The sequence below is a fragment of the Hyaena hyaena genome, unplaced genomic scaffold (genome assembly GCF_003009895.1).
Source record: "Hyaena hyaena isolate Hyena2069 unplaced genomic scaffold, ASM300989v1 scaffold_1402, whole genome shotgun sequence".
NCBI lineage: Eukaryota > Metazoa > Chordata > Mammalia > Carnivora > Hyaenidae > Hyaena > Hyaena hyaena.
Window position 1 is genome coordinate 245,464 of NW_024082031.1, and position 26,013 is coordinate 271,476.

Sequence of the window (26,013 nt, forward strand, 5' to 3'; positions counted from 1 at the left end):
GTGCAATTTGGAACTATATTTAACTTTTACCTGTTAGATTAGAATTCCAAAAATCTGAGAAAGTAACTGTTGGTGAGTTCATTGTGAAAAAGGCACAATCACAGCTTGTTGGTATAGACCTCCTGTACCTTACAGAGTTCCTATGGGCCCTTTCATGATTATGTCTTTATCCCTTCTCCCAGAAGTTACTGCTGTTCCAAATCTTGTGCTGATTATTCCTTTGCTTGTCTTTAAATCAGAATCAGACAATAGATAGTGATAAGCATCTACTATGAGCCAGATACTGGGGTAATACATGGGTATTTTAACCCTTGTATAAATCCTGCTGAATGTATTTTTCTGTGACTTTTTTTCAACTTTGTTTCTATGACTCAGCCATGTTCATACATGCATGTAACTGTAATTTGATTGCTGTGCTATACTCTGGTATATGAATATGCTGTAATTTTCACTCCTCAGTAGATATTAAGATTATTTGCCTACTTTTATTAAGGTTTTTTTTTTGTCTACTGCAAGCAGTACAGTCATAAACATTCTTGTACATATCTCCTGATAGATTTCCTAGGAGTGGAATATTTGGGTTATAGAGAGCTGCTTGTACATCCTTAGCTTTATTAGGTAATACTATAATGCTTTACAAAGTAGGACTAAAATACACTCCCCAAAGTAATCCATTTTTGTGTCTTCTTCCCAACATGTAGTATTGTTATCTTTTTTAAAGTTTTGCCTGTTATTGAGTATGAAAAAGTTTCTAGTTCTCTTAATTTGTGTTTTCCTAGTTTCTAGTAAGATTGAGCATCTTTTCATGTATTTATTGACCTTGTTTCTTCTTTGAAATTGCAATTGATGTCTTTTGCTCATTTTCACTTGAAGTATTTATTTATTATTAATTTGTAGGAATTGTTAACTTTTGTCTATTTTGTGTTGTAAATGTCTTCTTCCACTCTGTCTTTTCATTTTCTTTTGGTATCTTTTAATGAGAATTGTTAATTTTATTATAGTTAAATTTAAAAATCTTTTCCTTTATGATTAGTGCATGTTAGGTCTTGTGGAAGAAGTCCTATCCTACCCCAGGTCAGAAAAATGTATTTCTATATTATTTCCTAAAAATTTTGTAAAGTTTTGCCTTTCATAGTAAATTGTTTCATTCATTTTGAATTTTTAAAAATTTTAAATTGAGGTATAATTGACATACTAATTTCAGGTGTGCAGCATAGTGATTTGACATACACACACACACACACACACACACACACACACACACATTAGGACATGCTCATCGCGTTGTTTAGTTACCACCTGTCAACATAAATATTATTATAACATTATTGGCTGTATTCCCTGTGCTCTATGTAGCATCCCTGTGATTTACTTATTTTATGATGGGAACTTTGTACTTCTTAATCCCTTTCACATATTTCACTCATCTCCACCCATCCCCTCCTCTGCTGGCAACCACTGTTTCTCTATAAAGAGACTGGTTTTTGTTCTTACTTATTTTTTAAGTGATCTCTGTGCCCAATGTGGGTCTTGAATTCAGCCAGCCAGGTGCCCTTGTTTTGTTTTTTTAGATTGCACATATAAGTGAAATCATATGGTATTTGTTTTACTCTGATTTATTTCACTTACGGTAACACCCTCTAGGCCCATCAGTGTTTTCACAAATGGCAAGATTTTTTTCTTTTCTTTTTTTTTTTTTATGGCTGAGTACTATTTTTGTATATATATGCCACATCTTCTTTATCCATTCATCTGTCAGTGGTCACAGGTTATTTCCAAATCTTGGCTGTTGTAAGTAATGCTGCAGTAAACATAGGGTTGCATATATCTTTTTTAAGGTCGGTTTTTTTTTTCTCCCTAGTATAGTTGAGAGATAATGTTGCATTAGTTTAAGGTGTACAACATAGTAATTCGGCAACTCTATACATTAAGTTGTGCTCACTCACCTCAGTGTAGCTACCATCTGTCACCATGTAACACTATTACAATATCATTGACTATATTCCTTATGATGTACTTTTTTTTCTCCTGACTTACTCATTCTATGACTGGCCTTTCCTCTTCACCCATTGTGTCCATTGGCAATTATCTGACAACCATCACTTCCCTGAATGTATAGGTCTGATGCTGCTTTTTGTTCATTTGTTTTTGTTTTTTAAATTCTGCATATCAGTAAAATCATATGGTATTTGTTTTTCCCTAACTTATTTCACTTAGCATGATACTTTCTAGGCCTGTCCACATTGTCACAAATGACAACATATCTTATTTTTTATCGTTTAGTAATATTCCATTATATATGTATACACCACATCTTCTTTATCCATTCATCTATGGATGGATACTTGGGTTGCTTCCATATCTTGACTATTGTAAATAATGTTGCAGCAAGCATAGGGGTGTGTATATCTTTTTGAATTAGTGTTTTCATTTTCTGGTAAATATGCAGAAGTGGAATTACCTGATTGTATTAGATTTCTATTTAACTTTTTGAGGAACCTCTGCACTATTTTCTTTTTTTAAACTAAAAAGCATTTAAATCCAGGTTAGTTAACATAGTGTAATAATGATTTCAGGAATAGAATTTAGTGATTCATCACTTACATATAACACCCAGTGCTCACTCCAACAAGTGTCCTCCCTCATGCCCCTTGCCCATTTAGCCCATTCTCCTACCTAACACCCTGCCAGCAACCCTCAGTGTGTTCTCTGTATTTAAAAGTCTCTTACGGTTTGTCTTCCTCTCTTTTTTGTATTTTTTGCTTCCCTTCCCTTATGTTGATCTATTTTGTGTCTTAAATTCCACATATGAGTGAAAGCATATATTTGTCTTTCTCTAACTTATTTCACTTAGCATAGCATAATACCTCTAGTTCCATCCATGTTGTTGCAAATGGCAAGATTTTATTCTTTTTCATTGCCAAGCAATATTTCATTGTGGGTATGTATGTATGTATGTGTACATGTACACACACACACACACACACATACACCACATCTTTATTCATCAGTCGATGGACATTTGGGTTCTTTCCATACTTTGGCTTAATATTATTGATAGTTCTGCTATAAAAATTGGGTTTATTTACTCCTTCAAATCAGCGTTCCTGTATCCTTTGGATAAATGCCTAGTAATGCAATTGCTGGGCATAGGATAGTTCTATTTTTAATTTTTTGAGGAACCTCCATATTGTTTTCCAGAGTGGCTGCACCAGTTTGCATTCCCACCAGCAGTGCAAAACAGTTTATTTTTCTCCCTATCCTTGCCAACATATGTTATTACCTGAGGTGTTAATTTTAGTGATTCTGACAGGTGTGAGGTGGTATCTCATTGTGCTTTTGATTTGTATTTCCCTGATAATGAATGATGCTGAGCATCTTTTCATGTGTTAGCCATCCAGTATCTTCTTTGGAAGAATGTCTGTCTTTTGCCCATTTCTTCACTGGATTATTTGTTTTTTGGGTGTTGAAGTTTGATAAGTTCTTAATAGATATTGGATACTAACCCTTTATCTGATATGTCATTTGCAAATATCTTCTTCCATTCTATCGATTGCCTTTTAGTTTTGCTGATTGTTTCCTTTGCTGTACAGAACCTTTTTTTTTTTTTTTAAATCTTGATGAGGTCCCAATAGTTAATTTTTGCTTTTGTTTTCCTTGCCTCCAGAGACAAGGAAACTTTGTCAAGCACAAAGTTGCTGTGGCCGAGGTCTAAGAGGTTTTTGCCCGTTTTCTCCTCTAGGGTTTTGATGGCTTCCTGTCTTACATTTAGATCTTATCTATTTTGAGTTTATTTTGTGTATGGTATAAGAAAGTGGTACATACATGTCTTTTGCATGTTGGTGTCCTGTTTTTCCAACACCATTTGCTGAAGGGATTGTTTTTATTCTATTGGATATTTTTTCCTACTTTGTTAAAGATTAGTTGGCCATACGCTTGTGGGTCTATTTCTTTGTTCTCTTTTCTGTTCCATTGACCTATGTGTGTGTTCTTGTGCCAGTACCATACTGTCTCCATGATTACAGCTTTGTAATAATACAGCTTGAAGTCCAGAATTATGATACCTCCAGCTTTGGTTTTCTTTTTCAGGATTGTTTTGGCTATTTAGGGTCTTTTATGGTTCCATACAAATTTTAGGATTGTTCTAGCTCTGTGAAGAATGCTGGTGTTATTTGTACTGTGTTCTATAGTGAATGTACCAATTTACATTCCCAGCAACAGTGTAAAACGTTCCCTTTTCTCCATATCCTCACCAACAGTGGTTATTTCCTGTCTTTAGATACCAGCCATTTTGACTGGTGTGAGGTAGTAGCTCATTGTGGTTTTGATTTGCAATTCTTTGATAATTATTGATGTTGAGCATCTTTTTGTGTGTCTATTGTATGTCTTCTTTTATGTATACTCAGGTCCTCTGCCCATTTTTAATCAGATTTTTTTTCTCTCTTTTTATTTGGTGGTGACTTACAGAGTTCTTTGTACATTTTGGACATGAAGCCTTCGCATTTACACATCTTCACCCATTCATTAGTTTGCTTTCTTGTTTTGTTGATGGTTTCCTTCACTATGCAAAAGCTTTCTAGTTTGATGTAGTTCCAGTTACTTATTTTTGCTTTTGTTTACCTTGCCTGAGGAGATAGATTCAGAAAGATATTAAGACCAGTGTCCAGGACTTGACTGCCTCTGTTTTCCTTTAAGAGTGTTATGGCTTCTGGTCTTACATTGAGGCTATTAAAACATTTTGAGTTTATTTTTGTGTATAGTGCGAGAAAATGGTACAATTTTATTCTTTTGCGTTTACCTGTCCTTTTTCTAATACCATTTTGGAACTGATTTTTAATGTAGTATGATGGGTTTCATTTAAAGAGTGATGTAATCTTGTTTTTGTTCTGTGAATAACCGTCTGACTATCATTTAGTGAATAGTTTTCCCTTTTCCCACTGATCATCAACAGAGTCACCTATCAGCTATGTTAGGGTTTGTTTTTGGATCTCCATTTTGTATGTCCAGAAGTCAGTTTGTCTAACCTTGAACTAATGACTACATTACCATAATGATTATTATGGCTTTATATTAAAACTTGATATACGGTTTGGGAATTCCCTTTATGTTTTTCTTTCATAGTGTTGTGGCAGTCTGGCTGTCTTTAATTCCTCATACATACGAAATAGCTTGCTATAATTCACCAAAAATGCTGTTAAAACTTGGGGATTACATTGACTATGTAGGTCAATTCAGGAAGAATTGACATCTTAATATATTGAGTCTTCCTATCTATGAATTTTGGCCTCTTGTCCGTTTATTTAGATCTTATTTAATGTCTTCAAATAAAATTTTATAATTTTCTGCACATCTTTTGCTCAGGCATGTCTTTTGTTGGATTTGTTTCTTAGGTACCTTACACTGTTTTTGTTTTTACTATAATTTTTATTTTATTTTATTTTTTAATGTTTATTTTTGAGAGAGAGAGACAGAGCGGAGGGCAGGGGGGGAGAGAGAGAGAGAGAGAGAACTTAAAGCAGGCTCTAAGCTCCACGCTGTTAGCACAGAACCCAATGCAGGACTCAAATTTTCAGACCATGAGATCATGACCTGAGCCAAAGTCAGACGCTTAATGGACTTGAGCCACCCAGGTGCTCCATCTTATTATACTTATTTTTAAAGTTGCTTTTTCTGCATATTTGATGTTGGGCATAGAAATACAAGAAAGAAAAAAATTGATGTATAGTAAAAATTTCTTGGCTAAATTCTCATCTTTCTGAAAACTTGTCTGCAAATTCTTCTGGGTTTTGTATGCAGATGATCATTTCATGTGCTGATGATGGTTTTGTTTGAAAGTATTTCATGCTTATTTTTTATTTTAATGTACTGACTGGAATGTTTACTGTAGTGTTGAATAGAAGTATTAATACTGGGTGGGTATGCTTCTATTCCAAATATTAAAAGAAATGCTCTAGTATTTTTCCATTAAGAATATTTGCTTTACAATTTTGGCAAAACACTTTTTTTTAGTTTTTAGAAGTTTTTAAAAAATGTTTACTTAAGACAAGTGGAGGAGAGGCAGAGAGAGAGGGAGACACAGAATCAGAAGCAGGCTTCAGGTTCTGAACTGTCAGCACAGAGCCGATGTGGGGTTCAAACCCACAAAATGTGAGATCATGACCTGAGCCAAAATCAGACACTCAGCCAACTGAACCACCCATGTGCCCTGAAGTTTTCTTCTATTTCTGCTTATGCAAGTGCTGAATTTTATTAAATATTTTTTCATTGATTATGAAATGATTATTTTTCTCATTTCATAGGTTGAGTAAATAAATTATATCTCTACTTTTTTTTTTAATTTCTTTTTAAAAGTTTAGTTAAGTAATGTTTACACCCTTTGTTGCGCTGAAACTTACTACCCTGAGATCGTCACATGCTTTTCTGACTNCCCCCCCCCCCCCCCCCCCCCCCCCCCCCAGCTTTTCCAATTTAAACTACGTGTGCATTACTGAGATAAATCCAACCTGGTGCTTTCATATGCTGGATTTATTTTGATAATCTATGTCAAGGACTATGAAGGCTTGGAGATTCTTACTCTACTAATAAGCTAATAAGTTAGCCACTTACTGTTTCATGGATAGTGGCAGAAAACAGTGAGACTCCTGGATCAGAGACAAAGAACATTATCACTTCATACAACGAAATGGGCCCAACCAGACATACCCTGTATACACAGTGAACTTGCACTGCACCTGAGTAGTTCAAGTCCATCATTCCAGCACTTTTCAAGCAAGCAGCAAATACTGTTAACAGGCAGCCTAGGGCTAGTCCTGACTCCCCAGAGTGCAAAACGTTACATGGAAATGTTACTGTGGTTGCCTTAACCTATCTAGTTGCTGGTACAGCTAGCTATAGAAACTGCTCAGTATCATACTAATCAGCCTCAGAATCTGTCATACTCCATCAAGAATGAAGAGGGAAGCACAGGGTCCCTGATAGACTGCCTCTCTCCAAAATTTTCTATTAGGAATTTTAAACATAGGCTCATGAGCAAGACAGACCTGAGTAAGATTCTGACTCTGTTCTCTTAAAAAGTTTGTATAAGATTGAACTAACATGTTCCTTCAAATAATTATATAAATTGTTCGATATAGAATAATTCTATAAAACTGTCATTGGTATGTGTTTTCTTTACAGAACGTATTTAACTACTACCCCAATATATTTGTAGTTAGAAGGACCATTAAAGATGTCTAATAGTTGATGAGTCAGTTTTGTTGGGCCATATGTGTACTATTGGAATTTGTTTGCTTTTTAATCTTTCAAATTTATTTGCATGAAATTGTTCATAATATTCTCTTGATACATTAAAAAAATTTTTTTTAATGTTTTTTATTTATTTCTGAGAGAGAGAGAGAGAGACAGCATGAGCAGGGGAGGGTCAGAGAGAGAAGGAGACACAGAATCTGAAAGAGGCTCCAGGCTCTGAGCTGGCTGTCAGCACAGAGTCCGACGCGGGGGTCGAACCCATGAACCATGAGATCATGACCTGAGCCAAAGTTGGATGCTTAACCAACTGAGCCACCCAGGTGCCCCTCTTGATACATTTTTAGACTCTCTTCTGTTTATAGCTATATCACCCCCCTCTTCATTTCTAAGATTGTTTATTTGTGCCTTCTATATTTTTTCCCTGATTTAGCCTCCCCAGGGATTTGTCAGTTTATTTTATTTTCAGTGAATCAGTGTTGGCTTTTATTTTTCAAAAACTGGTTTATTTCAGTTTTTTAAAATTGTTTTGTCTGAATTTATTATGTATTTTGTGTTTTTCTCTTTTTAAGTTGGATATATGGTTTAGTATATATTTAGACTTTCTTATTTAAGGCTATAAATGTGCCTATTTCATTATTTTTGTTGTTGTATACCACAATTTTGACACGTAGTATTTTCATTTTTGCTTTGGCCTACGTACTTTTAATATAGGTTATCATATTTTCTTTGACTCCATTAATTATTTAACATTTCTACACATATATGATTCTAAGGATCTTTTTTTATTGTTAGCATTAAAGTTAACTGCATTTATAGGTAGTTTGGGTACCTCTATGAACCAGTTCTTTGACATTTGTTGATTCTTAATAACTTCATATGTGATCAATTTTTGTAAATATTTTACTCCATCTGAAATGAATATTTCTCTAATTATTGGACACAGGTCTGTATTTGTCCATTAGACCAAATTTGTTGCTCAGATTTGTCTTTACAAATTTTTTACTCTTCACTCATAGTAATTAAGGTACTTAATGCTAAAATTTTAACTAAAATTGTGGATTTGCTTATTTCCCTATTTAGTTCACTCAGCTTTTGCTTTATAGCCTTCAAGATTATTTTATAATGTATGCCAACTATACCTATATATTGCTGTATATTGCTATACCTTCTGGTAAATAGAACCTGATATGAGGTAGTGAGCCTCTTCCTCCTTTGTTAATATTTTCATCTTACAGTCTTTGTTGTCTAATATTACAGCTGGGCAAGTTTTCTTTTGGTTAATGTTTGTCTAAGATATCTTTTTTCATCTATTTACTTTCAACCTTTCTGTGTACTTATGCTTAGGTGTATCTCTTGCAAAGAGTATATAGCTGAACTTTGTTTTTAATCCATTCTGGCTTAATTTTGTTTTTAATGTGGTTTCAGATCAATTCCCTCACCTATATTATAATTATGGATATTTTGTGTTATACTATTCTACCTTTTGATAGTACTTTTTTCTCCTCTTTTGCCTTTCTAAAATTATTTTTCCCTTTGTCTATATACTTTTATTACTTTGGAGTTAGTATGTTCTATTTTTAGATTATTTTAGTGATTACTCTTGGAATTATTTCTTAAATATATTTTTGAAAAGGTTTTTTTAGAAATTTTTTTTCTAAGTTATAATTTATATGTAGTGAAATTTACCCCTTTGATGAATGCTTAAGACACTCCTATTTGGTATATGTCGATTATTGTTTATAGTTTCATAACCCTCACTACAACTGAGAAATGGAAGTGTTCTTTCACCTCTCCATTTATTTGTGTTGTTGAAGTCAACACCTACTCTCACCTACTTTCCATATTATATGGAAACACACACTGTGTAGCCTTTGAGTCTGGATTCTTTCATTTAGCATAATGCATTAGAGATTCATCCATATTGTTGCCGATATCAGTAATTCATTTCTGTTGCTGAATTGTATTCCATTGTGTGGATGTATGATAGATTTTTATTTGTGGACAAATTGAAGGACTTTTGGGTTTCCAGTTAGGGGTGATGAGAAATAAAAGCACTATGTAAACATTTAAATACAACTTTCTGTGTGAAACAAGTTTTTCTTTTCCTCAGGTAAATACTTGGAGTGGGATTACCAGGTTGTATGGTAGATGTATGTTAAACTTCATAAAAATGTGTCCATTTTCTATAAGTGACTGTATCATTTTGCCTTCCAACCAAAAGTATGGGATAGTTTTAGTTGCTGTGCATCATTGTCAGCACTTGGTATTATCAGTCTCTTTTTTGCCATTCTAATAGGTTGCAGGGATATTTCATTTATTTCTCTAATAATGATACAGTGTATCTTTTCATGTGTTCATTTGTGTATCTTCCTTGATTGAAGTGTCTATTCACATCATTTACTTAGTTTTATTATTAAGTTGCTTTTTTCTAATAACTGAGATTTAAGAGTTTATTGTGAATTCTGGATTCAGAGCCTTTTTAAAATAAGTATTTTGCAAATATTTTCTCCTAATCTGTGGCTTGTGTTTCTATTTTCTTTATAGAGCCAGTTTCCCATTTTGATGATGTCCAATTTATCACTTATTTTCTTCTATGGATTATTATGTCTTTGGTGTCACATCTAAGAAATCTTTGCCTCACCCCAGTTCATGAAGATTTTATTTTAGAAATTTTATAGTTGGGTTTTACATTTAGATCTGTGGTTTGTTTTAATTTTTGTATACGGGGCAAAGTTTGTTCTTTTGCCTATGCACATCCAGTCATTCAGCATGATTTGTTGAAAGATTATACTGTCCACATGGATTTCTTTTGCAACTTTGTCAAAATTCAAATGACCTGTATACTTGTGGATCTACTGCTAGATACTCTACTATGTCCCACTGATCTATGCCAATACCAAAATATTTGATTTACTGTAGCTTTATGATAAGCCTTGAGGTTATGTAGTATGAGATCTCTGACTTTGTGATAATTTTTCACATTTGCTTTTATACCCTCTATATGCTATAGTCATTTCTATATACATTTTAGAATCAGATTATTTTTGCAAAATATCCTGCTGAAATCTTTTTTGAGATTGTGATGAACATGTAGATCAGTTTGAAGAGATTCAATAATCTTAAAACTTAGATTAATCTTAAAATTTAGATTAATCTTAATCTTGAGATTTAGATTGTCTTTTCCAATCTATGAATACAGTGTATCTCTGCATTTATGTAGATCTTTATTTCTTTTATGTTACATAGTTTTCACCATGCAGATATTACAGATACTTTGCTATATTTATACTTACTTGATATTTTTGATGCTGTTGTAAATGATACTGCTTTTTAAATTTCTGGTTACTCATTGATATTGTAAAATTCAAATGCAACTGATTTTTAAGTATATTGACCTTCTCTTGCAACATTTGTAAATATCTACAAACTTCTGTGAATAGACACTTTCATTTCTTTCTTTCCAATACATAGTCTTTTAATTAATTGCCTAACAGTATTGACTAAGACAGTATAAATACATGTGATGACAGTGCACATCCTTGCCTTGATCTCAATTTTAGGGAAAAGCACTCAGTCTTTCACCATTAATTATATCAGTGACAAGTTTTCAGGTGTATAGGTGCTATTTCAGGTTAAATAAATTTCCTTCTATTTTGCATTTTCTTGAAAGTTTTTATCATTGATATAAGTTGAATTTGGTCAAATACTTTGTTTACAACTGTTGAGATGATCATCTAATTTTTCTTTAATCTGTTTATATGTTGAATTACACTAATGATTTTCTTATGTTGAGCTAACTGGTATTCATAGTTTAAAAACCACTTGGTCATTATGTATTCTCTTTTTAATATATTGTTGGATTTGATTTGCTAGTATTTTGTTGAGAATTTATACATTAATGATCACAAGACATATCCTGTAGCGTTTTTCTTAAAATGCTTTTGATTTGATTTCAGAATACTGGTGACCTTATAAAATGAGTTGGAAAGTGTTACTAACACTTCTACAGTTCAGTTTATTTATTTTGAGAGAGAGAGAGAGAGAGAGAGAATGAGAATGTGCACAATTGGGAGAGAGGGAGAGAGAGAAAATCCCAAGCAGGCATTGTGAGATCATGACCTGAGCTGAAATCAAGTCAGATGCTTAAGTGATTGAGCCATCCAGGCGCCCGAGGTGTTGCTAACACTTCTATTTTCTGAAAGAAGTTGCATAACATTTGTATTACTGCTTTCTTAAATGATTGGTGGAATTTTCTAGTAAAACCATATGGCCAAGGAATTTTCTTCATTGAAAGGTTTTTAACTTAATTCAATTTCTTCTATTGATAAAGGACATTGAGATTATCCCTTTCTTAGTATAGCCACTCCAACTCTCTTTTCTGTTTGCATGGCATGCCCTTTTATATTCTTTTACTTTCAATCTATTTGCATCTTTGAATCTATAGTATATCTTCTATGGACAGCATATAATGGATTATGTTTTATTATTCATTCTGCTAATCTCTACATTTTAATCAATTTTTAATCCAATTACATTTAATGTATTTGCTGATAAGGTAGGATTTTTGTCTGTCACTGTACTGTTTTCTTTGTGTTAAGTCCTTCTTGTTCTTCTGTTCTTCAATTAATGCCACCTTTTTGGTGTTAAGTGAGTATTTTCCAGTGTACAATTTAATCCCCTTGTTTCTTTTGCTGTATTATTTTGAGTCATTAATGGTTACTTTGGGGGTTACAATAAACATCTTAGTTATAGTAGTCTAATTTGGATTAAGAGCAACTTAGTTTCAATAATATAAAACACTTTGCACCTATAGCTCCATTCACTTCTCATTTATTCTGTTACTGTCATAATTGTTATCTTTACACATTATATGCCCATCAACATAGATTTATTATTATTGCTGTATGCTATTGTCTCTTAGGTAGAAAAATGTTAAAAACCCTAGTTGTTTTTTTTTTGTTTTTGTTTTTGCTGTCTTCACATATACTTCTGTAGTTATTGTTGGTATTCTTTATTTTATCATATAAATTCAAGTTTCATTTCAGCCTGAACAAATACCTTTAGTATTTTCTATAGGAATGATCTACTGATCACAAACTCATTCAGTTTTTATATATCTGGCAATGTCTCAATTTCTCCCTTATCTAAGAAAGATATTTTTCCTAGATATAAAATTCTTCATTGAAAATTTTTTCTTTCAGCACTTTGAATATGTCATTTTTCTGCCTTTGACTTCCACCTTTTCTGATGAGAAAACACAATGTTAATCTTATTGAGAGTCTGAGCATGATCGTGTTGCTATTTTCCTGTTACTTTCAAGTCTCTTTGACTTTCTGTAGTTTTATTATAGTTTGTTTAGGTGTGGATCTCTTTGACTTTCTACTTAGAGTTTGTTGAGCTTCTTAGATGTGTATATTATTTCATAAAATTTGGGATGCTTTTGATCATTCTCTTTTCAATTTTTTTTCTATTCTTACTTCATCTTCTGGGATTCCCATCATACATATGTTGGTATACTTGTACGCTAGTATATCTTTGAGCTTTTCTTTTCATTGTTTCTTTCTTTTTTTTTTTTCTCCTGTTCCCCAGACTGTTACAACCTCAAAGGCCTGTCTTTAACTTCACAGATCCTTTCTTTTGCCTGTCCACTAATACTACCTTTTAGTAATTGTTTTTACTGTACTTTCTTTAAATTTTTAAAAAATGTTTTATTTATTTCTGAGAGAGAGAGAGAGAGAGAGACAGTGTGAACAGGGGAGGGTCAGAGAGAGAGGGAGACATAGAATCTGAAACAGGCTTCAGGCTCTGAGCTAGCTGTCAGCACAGAACCCAACGTGGGGCTCAAACCCATCATCTGCAAGATCATAACCTGAGCTGAAGTTGGACGCTTAACCAACCGAGCCACCCAGGGGCACCATTATTGTACTTTCAAACTTAATAATTTCTGTTCGGTTTCTTTTTTTTAATGTTTTGATTTAATGTTTTTATTTTTTCTGACTTTTTTGAGATGTAACTGAGATATAATAGTTTAAGTTTAAGGTATACAGTGCATTGATTTTTGATACACGTACATATTGCAAAATGATTACCACCATAGTTTTAGCTAACACCTCTATCATATCACATGATTACTATTTATTTTTTGTGTTGAAAACACTTAAGTTTAACTCTCTTAGCAAGTACATACTACAGTGTTAGTAACTGTAGTAGCCATGCTGTATATTAGGTCCCAGAAACTTAATCTCCTAGTTGGACCTTTGTAACCTTTGACCGTTATCTCCTCACTTCCCTACCTGCTGGCCACTGGAATCTGCCAATATACTTGCTATTTCTGAGTTTGGTTTATCCAGGTGTTTGGTTAATGAGATTCTTAATGATTTTACTAGTTTGAATCACTGAGATCTGCCTATCTTTGGAAGAATAACAACCTACATTAACAGTGTAGACAGCGCGACAGGAAAATGTAGCAGTAACCAAGAGAAGAGATGAGGCTGCTTCATTCTTTTTATCTTCCTGATTCTGTTTCCTGTGCTTACTCTTTCTCAGCTGGAGGTGACTGTCCCTGAAGTTAACTCCTCAATTGTTCTTATGCTGTCAGAAGTCGTTTTTTTGTTTTGTTTTATCTAAATTTTAGGAAACTCTGTCCCAAAGCTGATACAAAAAGCATGAAACCTGTCCTATTTCCTGTTCCTGCACTTTGCTGAAGAATAGTAGAAATTATTGCTTTTTAAAATTTGTGTTTATTTACCTATTTTTAGAAGAGCTATTTATTTTTTTTGAGCTATAATTGACATACAGTTATCCTGTTAGTTTCAGGTATACATCATAGTGATCTGCGATCTTTATGCATTATGAAATGATCCCCATGATAAGTCATTACCATTGGTTACCGTACAAGGTATTATATTATTGGGTGTATTCTCTATGATGTATATTCCATTCCCGTGACTTATTTTGTAATTTGAAGTTTGCTCCTTTTAATCCCCTTCATCTCTTTTGCCTGCCCTAACTCTCTACCACCTCTGGTAACCAGTAGTTTATTTCCGATACCTGTAAGTGTTTTTCTGTTTTTTTCTTTAAGTTTTATTATCAAAGTATACTTGACATACATTGTTATATTAGTTTCAGGTGTACAACATAGGGATTTGACAATTCTGTACATTACATGGTACTCCGTGATAAATGTGACCCTCTGTCACCATATGAAGTTAATTACAGTGTTGTTGACTATATTCCCTATGCTGTACTTTTCATCTCTGTGACTTATTTACTTTATAACTGAGAGGTTGTACTTCTGAATCCCCTTCATCTGTATTTCCTACCACCCACCCAGTTACCCTCTGGAAACCACCAGTTCTTTGTATATAAGGGTCTGTTTTTGTTTGTTTATTCATTTTTTCCAGATTGTACATATAAGTTAAATCATACGGTATTTTTAAAAATCTGACTTTTTTCACTTAGGAAAGTGCTCGCTAGATCCATCCATGTTGTCGTAAATGAGAAACTCATTTTAATGGGCAAATAATACTTCATTGTTTACACATTCCAATATTTTTTATTCATCTATGGATGGATACTTAGGTTGTTTCCATAGCTCAGCTATTGTAAATAATGATGCAATGAACAACAGGTGTATGTATCTTTTCTAGTTGATGTTTTTGTTTTCCATTTGGTTCCTTTTTTTAAAATTTTGATTTCTTTTTTTGGTATTTATTTGTTGAGACGTCATTGTCATGCTTTCTTTAGATACGGTTTTCTTTAGCTCTTTGAACATATTGAAATAGTAGGTTTTGAAAGACTTGTAGTAAGTCCTCATGTACAGTTTTTAGTATCCTCAGAGACGATTTCTGTTGATAGCTTTTCCTTCCACTTTAACCATACTCTTTTGTTTGTTTACATCTTTGTAATTGCATTAAGAACTAGGACATTTTAAATAATGTAGCAACTCTTAAATTATGATACCTCCAATCCCAGGGTTATTTCTTGTTGCTATTTGTTGTATTTGTTCTTTGTTCCTTTAGTGACTTTTCAGAACTAATTCTGTAAATTTCATATTTTTTATCATGTAAGAACTTTGAAATCTCTCTTCAGTTTAATGTTCAGCTAATGCTTAGGCATAGATTTTTTAAATTCCTGGAATCAATGAATCTACCATTCTTGGCCAAGTGGCTCTTTGTGTGTTTTGGGAAATACTCTCATTAATCAGCCAAGAAGTATACCATTCTGCCTTAGCCTTGACTTCTTTCTTGTGCACAACCTTAAGATCAGGAAAAGGTGAGAGTGTACACTGTTTTTTGGACTTTCATAAGCATATGCAGAGTTCTCCACAGTTATGGTCTTCTAGAGTAGCTGGAATATATCAGAGCTTTTCAAACTTTTTTTTTTTTTTAATGTTTATTTCTGAGAGAGAGACAGAGTGTGAGCCAGGAAGGGGCAGAGAGAGAGGGAGACACAGAATCTGAAGCAGGCTCCAGGCTCTAAGCTGTCCTTACAGAGCCTGATGTGGGGCTTGAACTTACGCACTGTGAGATCATGACCTGAGCTGAAGTTGGAAGCTTAACAGACTGAGCCACCCAGGTTCCCCTGTCAGAGCCTTTCAAAGCCCTTATTGACTTATTCCCAAGCTTTTCTTAAGCATTTAGGTTAGTCTGTTGTTTGCCTTATCTGTTTCAGTGACCTCAAGGCAGCCATAAGTTAAAAAGCATTTACCAGTAATGGTTTCCTTAAACATGCCTTAACACTCTCCCCTACCCTTAAGGTAGAAGGCCTTTACCACTTGGCAAGAGTCAGGGAACCACTACCACACACGTCAGAAGAAATGACTAGTCTTAGGAATGAGGTTTTGAAAGGCTGCAGCTCAGGGTGCCTGGGTGGCTCAGTCAGTTAAGCATCCAACTTCAGCTCAGGTCATGACCTCATGGTTCATGGGTTCCAGCCCCATGTTGGGCTCTATGCTGACAGCTCAGAGCCTGGAGGCTGTTTCAGATTCTGTGTCTCTCCCTCTCTTTCTGACCCTCCCCTACTCAGGCTGTCTGTCTGTCTCTCAGAAATAAATAAAACAGTAAAAAAAAAAATTATAGAAAAAAAAAGAAAAGTCTGGAGCTCAATTTTTGTTGTTTCAGTGGTTGCCAAGCTGTCCTGACAGTGAGGGACCAGAAGTTACCAAAACTTCACAAATTACTGTTTTTACTCATATTCTGCCACTTTGTCTTACGAAGGGGCAAGTTTTGGGGGGTTCCGTACTCTGCCATTTTTGGCTGCATTTTCTATCCATTTCATTTTTGAGTGACAGGTGATATTTTCTGTCTTTAAAGGAATTTGTCATTTTTTTCTAAGTTGTTGAACTTAAGGACCTAGTTTCTTATTATTCCCTATCCTCCTAAATGCCTCAAGGCATTAAAGAAGGCTGTTTTTCATCTTTAATTCTTGATATTGATGAGTTGTGTCTTTTTTTTTAATTGATCAAGTGTGGGTTTATCAATTTTTTTTTACTCTTTTTCAAAGTACCAAGTTTTGGGTTTGGTAGTACTAGTCTCCTGTTTTTCTGTTATAAATTTTATTGATATCTTTTTTTTGTTCCTTCTTTCTGTTTTCTTTGGGGTTCATTTGCTTTATTTTTAGATTCTTAATTTGGAAGTTAAGTCATTGCTTTTAGATCTTTTTTTTCTGAAATAAGATTTTAATGCTATAAATTTCCCTCTAGACACTGACTTAGGTGCATCCTACAAATTTTGATGATGTATTTTCATTTTAGTTCAGTTAAATTTCCTTGTGACTTTCTCTTTGACCCATAGATTACTTAGAAGTGTGATGTTTAAATTTCTTTTTAAAAAGTATTTTTTAATGTTTATTTTTGAGAGAGAGAGTGTCTGAGCAGAGGAGGGTAGAGAGAGCGAAACACAGAATCTGAAGTAGGCTCCAGGCTCTGAGCTGTCAGCACAAAGCCCGATGTGGGGCTTGAACTCACAAATGAGATCATGACTGAACTGAAATTGGCTTAACCAACTGAGCCACCCAGGTGTCCCGTTTTGTGTGTGTGTGTGTGTGTGTGTGTGTGTGTGTGTGTGTGTGTGTGGTTTAATTTTAAAATACCGGGAGATTTTCTAGTTCTCTGTTGTTGTTGATTTCTAGTTTTATTATGGTCAGTATGCTTTGATTTTACTTCTTTTAAACATGCTACAGAGTTTGGTTTCTGACCCAGAATGTGGTCTCTTGGTAAATGTTTATGCACACTTGAAAAGATCATGTATTTTCCTCTTTATGAATATGTTATTATATAAGCATCAACTCATATTGGTTGATGGGTTTTTCTCATCTACATCTCTACTTTCTGTTTACCTTTTTTGTTGATAACTAGTGGAGGAGTGTTGAAGTCTTAAATAGCATTTTGCACTCTGGGAGATATTATTCCACTCTATTCCAGCTTCCATTCTTGCTAATGAATTTTATTACCATTACCATGTTTTTTTGTTTTGTTTTTAAGTAATTGGTTATTTTCCCCAGTGGGTCTTAAAGTTTTCTATTAGCAATTGTCCTTCTCTAGTTTGCAGTACAATGTAAAATGAAATCCTTCCATGTACTTCTTTCTATACATTGTGCTACTTCTGTCAGTTTATTCAGTTTTTTTTAAAAAAATTATCTTGTGGAAGTTTGCAGCTTTACTCTATTTAAATAATGTGTCTTCAGACTTGTCTCTAAACTGTCTTTCCAGCGAGGACTTAGGCCCTGTTTCCTGATGGCTGTTGTGTGTCAGAATCTAAAATTTCCTCCAGTTTTCTTGTTTTTACCTCCTCTGTTGCCTTTGGGTTTTCCCAAAGGACTCCGAGTCTTACGGTTCTGTTTACCATAATCATCTGTTATTACACAGAAGCAATACTGATGTGATTCCATGAGGAAGGAGAGGAAGAGTCCTATAATTTTATGATTAGATCTCAGTCCCTATAAAAACGGACCTGAATTAGCTCTCCTTCCTATTCTCTCCACCCCAGGCCAGGCTAGAGGTCGCTATAGTGTTGGGTATTTTACCTAAAGTTAAATGGCAAAACTTCACTGATTATACTCTGGTACGATAGTTTTTTTCTTGCATGCAGGACTTGTTAAGGAGAGCATTACTCCCCCTACCAGAACCTCTAGGGGAATTTTTATCTAGTCTTTACATTAAAAACCTGGTAGTCTCTTGGAGGTAAAACTCAGGGAAGTGTTGGGGACTCCTAAGACTTTGTCCCTTCTTGAGTTTTTAACTCTCAAGCTAATTTCTTCCAAGCTTCCAGCAGTTTTTCAATTATGATTTAACATGTTTCAACCAATAATAGTTCCATTTCTGGAGTTCCATATTTGGACTTCCGCTGCCACTAGGCTATGATTCTCTGTATCTGCTTGTTTGTGTTTAGGACAGCAGTTTGCCTTATGATATTAACTGTGGGCACAGAGTGACAACTTTAAGTTCTTTAAATGTTGAGCTAGAGACCTAAGTCCTATTGTTTATTTCTAGAGCTCCAATTTAATGTATGTTAAATTTTTTATTCCTTTTTTTTAAAGGTTTATTTATTTAATTTGAAAGAGAGAGTAGCAGGCATGAGCAAGGGGAAGGAGAGAGAGAGAAAAGAATCCCAAGCAGGCTCTGAGCTGTCAGTGTGCAGCCTGGCACAGGGCTCAGTCTCATGAACCATGAGATCGTGATCTGAGTGGAAAGCACAAATTAAACACTTAACTAACTGAGATACCCAGGTGCCCCAAGATTTCTTATTTTAACTCATATTTTTACTGTTTCATATTTTATATCTTTCTGACTCTTAGTAATGCATTTTGGGTAGTTTCTGTGAATGTATTTTTTCTGTTCAATAATTTTATTTTTAGCTATAACTAATCTACTGCCTAAATCGTTGATCATGATTTTTTTCCCTAGTACTTTGAGTTATATATACTAAACTACCCAAATATTTTAGTATGCACCTTGACTAATTTTGATAAAAGTATACACGTGTTACCACTGTCTAGTTTAAGATATAGAACATTTTTGTCACTCCAGAAAATTTCCTTTTTCTCTTTCAAGTCAGTTGGAAACTCATTTTATACTTGGATCATTTTATACTTCTTCCAGCAATATGAGAATTCCAAGCACTCTACATTTTTCTAACACATTTTTGATCAATACTTTTAAATTTTAGCCATTCTGCTGAGTGTGTGTGTTAAAGATTTTGTTTTTTGCCTCATTAATTAGAACCTTTGTTTTTGGAAATTCCATGCTTTTTTTTTTTTTTCTGAAGTTTGTAAGACTGTTATTGCATGCTTATTTTAACAAAAATGTCTTTTATTGATTTCTTAAGGGAACATATAGACTGTTAACAATAGGTTGGGATTTTTTTTTTTATATTTGATACATCTGTACTGTTAATACTCAGATATTCCTGATTACCATCATAAAAAAATTCTTATTTTCCTCCCACATGTCACTAATTCATATTTGTACAAGTTTTCTGTTCACTTGAAATGAATTCCTTTCTCCACCTGTAATATTAAAATTCTAACTAGGAAGATGCTCCTTTTTTATATCATTCATTCTTTCCCATACAGGACTATTTGTCTTTCAGTTAGAATATTGTCTTCAAAGATCAATGTAGAACTTATAAAGGTTAATACACTGTGCTGAGTTGTTATAGTAACTTCAGAAATCAACTAAGCTTAATATATATGTTTATGTATATTTGTGGTTTTGGCAAACAAATTGTAAGTATTCAGTATAAACAGTGAAATCTGGAAAGAAATAACTTTTCTGAAATTTTTCTTTGATTATCTTAACAAAGTATTTCTTTAAACTCAGGTATTAATGTAACGTTAAATACTGTAACATTCACTTTAGAAGATTATTTTGTTTTATTGTGTACATTTGTACAGTTGTAGTCTTACAGATTTTATGTTTGTATTCTGCTTTAGGCAATCCTTTATCACAGGATATTCTCAATTTATACCAGGACCCAGATGGAACCAGAAAGCTACTGAACTTCATGCTTGACAATCTTGCAGGTAACTCTTAATGACAGAATAGTAAACTCTACAGCTTATATGTCACATGTTGCTTAAGAGCATCTGACCATTTTTTTTAAATAATTTTTTATAGTTTTAGAGTTCCTGCTATTATTATATCCCATGGAAGTGGGACATTCTTTTCATATACTGAGTGCTTTCTATTTACAAAGCAATGTGTTAGGAGCTTTAGTTGTATTATCTTATTTAATCTTTCTAAAGAAATTAGGACGTAGAAATTTTTACTGGTGTTATACAGATGCAAGTTCTGAGATTCAGAGAATAAAATGATTTTCCCAAATTACACAGCTGGTAAATGCTGGGGCTATGAATCCAAGATTCTCTTAATCACAGATACACAGTTATTAGTTGTTTGAATTTGAAGCAGATTACGTGTATCCCATACACACTATATACATTTTTTTGTGAATGAAATTACTAGTTTGGTTCACTACACATTTGAGGAAATTTTGCAAGCAGGATGGTGAATAACACCAAATGTATCTGACTAAAATAGTTGTATTCCAAATAGAAATTTTTCTATATAATAAAGAACTGCTATTGAGTATTTGACTTAAAATGGTTTTTTTTTTGCTTGAGTACTCAATATCAGTAAATGTACATAGATGCTTAAATTCAGATATTTTTCTTGGAATAATGTCTTTCTGAAATACAGAATCCTAAAATAGACACATCTAGGTTCTAGCATCAGGCCGTTATCAGAATATGTTGTCTATGCTTTTTTTAATTACCTCCATCATAGAAGACAACTATGTTAATTTTTTTTAAATGGTGATATTTACAATAATGTAAAATCAAATTAAATATCAAAAAATTTTTTGGCTATAAAGACTAAAGTTGATTGATGAGAGAGGTAATAAGCTTCAGAGGTTCTTTCAGTATCAAATTAAGAATATATAACTACAAGTTTAGTTCAGCTGTATATATAGTATGTGTACACTAATTCCTTCTTGCTTTAAAAATACATATCTCTTTTGTCTATATAGATGTAGCCACTTAACCCAGTCATATGGCATATGTGTGGGGTATATGTGTGTATAATTTTTAAGGAGGTCTTCAGTGCTTTAGATATGAGTCATTGTTGGCATATATGTTGCAGATATCTTCTCCCATGCTGTTGTTTGCCTTTCCACTTTTGTAATTTGTCTTTTGATGAACAGAAAACATTTTAACATACTTCATTGATCTTTTCTATTAATGGTATTGCTTTTATGTCCTATATAAAATTTTTTTCCCTATCTCAAGTTCATTTTGAGATATATCTAAAAACTCCATTTATTACTTGTAACATTTAGAGCTATAATCTTCCTAGAATTGAAATTTGTATAACACAGGAGTCAATTTTCATAACTTTCCCATATGTATATTAAATTGACTTTGAGCCATTTAATTGAAAAGACTATCTTTTCGCTACTGTTTTTTAGTGCCATCTTTATGATAAATTATTGTTGTACGGATGGGTTTATTTCTGAGGTTTTGTGTTCTCTATTCAAATCTGTCTTTATGACAATAAAACAGTGTCTTTAATTACAGTATTTTTATAAAATATCTTAAGATTCAGTAGAGTTAGTCTCCCCTCTTGATTTGATTCTAAAGTCTAAGCTAGTTTTGGCTCCATACTTTCTTTACCCTGTATTTTCATTAAAATTATTAGAATTGGCTTTTCAGAATTCTCCCTTTCCCCAAAATGTAAGAATTTAGATTGGGATTATACAGAATCTATAGATTGCTTTGGAAAAAACTGACATGTTTACAACACTGGGTCTTCTAATCTTACAGTGTTTAATATTCTTTCATTTATTAGCTTTCTCTAATTTCAGTATTGAGTTTAGGTTTCTGTGTAGTGTTCTTCACATTTTTTATTACATTTATTCTATGAATTGACTTTTTTGATGCTCTCATAAATGGTCTTTTTGAAAATGAGTCTAAATAAGATTCTTATTGCTCATTTTTGGACTACAGTTGGATTTTGTATATTTATTTGTATTCAGACACCTTGCTGAATACTTGTAAGTGCCTTTGATAAATACATATTCAGCCACTTCGCTATCATCTTTTCAATCCTTAGGTATTTTTCTTTTAATTTCTACAATTGTGTCCTTGCACATAATGACACTTATTACTAAGTTTTATATCTTTTATTTCTTCTTTATTGTACTTGCAAAGATCTCTAGTAGATGCTAACTAAAACTAATGATAATTTGTCTAAGTTCAAGATTTATTAGCTTTTAATAATTATGATTAAATGAGACATTTAGTGTAGTTTATACACACACACACACACACACACATCAATAAGATTAAGGAGGTTCTATTCCCAGTTTGTTAGACTTTTTCATTTTTTAATATGGACAAATGTTGAATTTTATCAACTGTTTTTTCTGTGTTAAGATGAGGATATGTTTTCTGGCCTCTATGCTGTGAATTTGGAAAATGCATTGATTTTCATGCTATACCACCTTTGTATTAAAATCGAGTAGGTTGCAATATAGTATTATCTTTTTTTATATGTCCCATTATTCAGTTAGCTAATATTTTATTAGGATTTTTTGTATGTGAGTTTGAATGAGATTGGTCAGTAATTTTCCTTTCTTCAATATTCGTGTCAGGTTTTAATATAAAGATTATACTGGCATCATAAAATGTATTTTCTTTTATTTGAAAGAAAATATGATTGGTATTGTTTCTTAAGTATCTGGTAGAATACATCAGAGTCTGGAGTTTTTTTGAAGGAAGTTTTCAATTATTTAATTTCTTGAATAACTATAGTACTGTTCTGATTCTCCATTTCTCTGTCAGTTTCTGAAAGTTGTGTTTTTTGTAATTTTCTCATTTTATCTAAATCTTCATCTTCAAATTTATTTACATCAAGTTCAGAATATCTTTTAATGTTTATTTGATAAATAGTGGTGTGTCTTTCCTATTCCAGATATTAGTTATTTACGTTGCTTTTATTTACTCTATGCATAGTCTTGCCTGCAGGTATTTAGCAATATTTTCTTTGTGGGGGAGGAAAGCCAGTTTCTACTTTTAGTAGTAGTACTCTTATATTCTTTAAATATCAGTGATTTAAAAAAATTTTTTTTCAATGTTTGTTTATTTTTAGAGAGGGAGAGCAAGAGAGAGACAGAGTGCTAGTGGGAGAGGGACAGAAAGAGAGGGAGAGACAGAATCCAAAGCAGGCTCCAGGTTCTGAGCTATCAGCACAGAGCCCCACACGGGGCTCCAGATCAAACTGCAAGATCATGACTTGAGCCGAAGTCGAATGCTTAACCACCTGAGCCACCCAGGCAGCCCATTATCAGAGATTTTTAAAGTCTTTATTCCTTTAGTTTTCTTTGGGGTTCATCTGCTCTTATTTTTCTAACCTTTTAACATCTATATCATTAACTTTTACACTTTGTTTTTTCTCAAAGTATTAATTTATAAATCTCCCTTTAAACCTTGCTTTTAGCTGCATTCTTCAGGTTTCAATTTGTATTAATTTTTTATCATTTAGTTCGGCATATTTTTTAATAGCTCACATCATTTTGCTTTAGACTAACCATTTAGAGATTTACTTATTTCTAGGAGATGTTTTCCTTGTCATTCATTTGTATCTTAATTCCTATTGTGGTCAGAAAGTAATGTATTAAAAAATTTTAAGATATGTTATTTATTAGGCAGCATGTGCTTAATTTTTCTAAATGTCATGTACGCACTTAAACAGAATGTGCATTCTGTACTTATTGGTGCTGCATTCTTTATACACATATGTATATAATATGTATATATATATATATTAGTTGTTTGAATATGTCATACTTGATAATGACTGATTTTTATTAATTATTGACAGAGCTGTGTTAAGATCTCCTGCTTTGATTATTAGATTGTTTCTTATGGCTCTTGCAGGGATCAAAAAGATTGATTCTTTTATCATTATGCAATGACCATCTTTGTTCCTAGTATTTCTTTTTAATTACATATATTGAGGGTTTATTTTCATATATCTTATCTTTCTGATTATTTGAAGTGTTTAGCAGCTCATTATACTGTTTTCATTACTTTATTAATATAGCTATGTAAAAATGTCTGGTATGCAAATTCTTTTTGGTTAGAATTTGCACTGTATATCTTTTTCTGTTCTTTTATGTTTAATGTTCTGTTTCCTTATGTCTTAGTAATTCCTCTGTTTTCTTGTTTGGGGATTATTTTGTTCTTGTTTTTGAGGCAAAACTTAGATTTTTGATTCTATATCCTTTCTCTTAATAAATGCAAGCATGTAGCATTATACATATCCGTCTCAGAACTACTTTAGCTGCACCCCACAATTTTTGATATGTTGTATTTTCATTTTCAATTTAATGTGTTTAGTGGGTTTTTAAATTTTCCTTTGAGACTTCCTCTTTCACTCATGGATTATTTAGAAATGTGTTGGTAAATTTTCTGTTGTTTTTTTTTTTTTTGTTACCTACTTTTTTGATTCCAGTTTGGGATCGGTTGGAAAACATACTCTGCATTATTTCAGATCTTTTGAGTTTGCTAGTGTTTGTTTTATTGTCTTGGTGAATGTTCCCTGGGTGCTTGAAAAAGCAAATATTCTATAGTTGTTGGTAGATTGCTCTATAAATGTAACTTATGTTAGTTGGTGGTGATGTTCCAGTCTTCTAAATCTTTTCTAAATTTTCTATCTAGGACTGTTATCAAATACTGACAGTACAGTGTTGAAATCCCCAACTGTAATTATAGAAATGTCTATTTATTTCTATTTTCAGCCCTGCCAGTTTTTACTACATGTATCTGAAGGTATATTGTTCGGTATATACATATTTAGTATTACTGCATCATCTTGAACCTTTTATTATCTGATGACCTTCTTTTTCTAGTATTTTTTTTTTCCTCTTAAGTCTGCTTTATCTGATGTAAATATAACCACTCTACATTTTGTGTTGTTGTTTCCTGCTATAATGGTATTTTTTTTCCATTGTCTTTCAACTTTACTATGTTCTTGTATTTGACATAAGTTTCTTATAATCAACATATAGCTGAGTCATGTGTCATGTTTTTTATCTGCCCCACAAGATTCTGTTCTTTTAATTTGTATAGTTAGTGCATTGCATTTTAAATAATTAGTGATGGGGTGCTTGGATGACTTAGTCCCTTATGTGTCTGGCTCTTGATCTTGACTCAGGTCTTGATCTTACAGTTCCTGAGATTGAACCTCCAGTCGTTGGGCTCTGCCCTGATAGCACAGAGGTTATTGGGATTCTCTCTCTCCCTCCCTCTCTCTGCACCTCCCAACTCTCTCTCTCTTTCTCTCTCAAAAAATAAACTTAAAAAAATTATTGATATGTAGCACTTAATTGTGTCACTTTTTAAAAGTAGTTGTTTTTTCCTTTTTTCCTCTGTTTCTGCTTCCTTTGTTTATCTTTTCTTGGTTTCCTGTGGCTTACTTAAATACTTTTTAGGATTCTACCTTGTTTTATTTATGCTATTTTTGAGTATATTGTCTTCTATAGATTTCTTAATGTTTGCTCTAGTTATCACAATATACGTAGTTAGTGTAGTCAACTGATAAAGGTGTTTTATCACTTTAAATGCATTATTGATGCCTTACTCCCACTTATGTGCCTCACACTCCTCACTTTTATTAAAATATATATTTTTCTCCTCTACGTACACAGTATCACACAGATGTTATGATTTTTGCTTCAGCCTTCAGCTATGACCTAAGAAGCT

At 33.0% G+C, this 26,013-nt stretch overlaps 1 protein-coding gene across 2 annotated transcripts in view; it reads left to right on the plus strand.

Moving 5' to 3' along the window:
* Positions 1-26,013, plus strand: part of CNOT6L (CCR4-NOT transcription complex subunit 6 like) — a 119,487-nt gene that overhangs the window by 51,297 nt on the left and 42,177 nt on the right. For both annotated transcript variants that reach the window (XM_039223629.1, XM_039223628.1), the window contains exon 5: positions 20,182-20,271. In XM_039223629.1, coding sequence (XP_039079560.1) covers positions 20,182-20,271 — 90 coding nt within the window. The remainder of the gene's footprint in view (positions 1-20,181; positions 20,272-26,013) is intronic.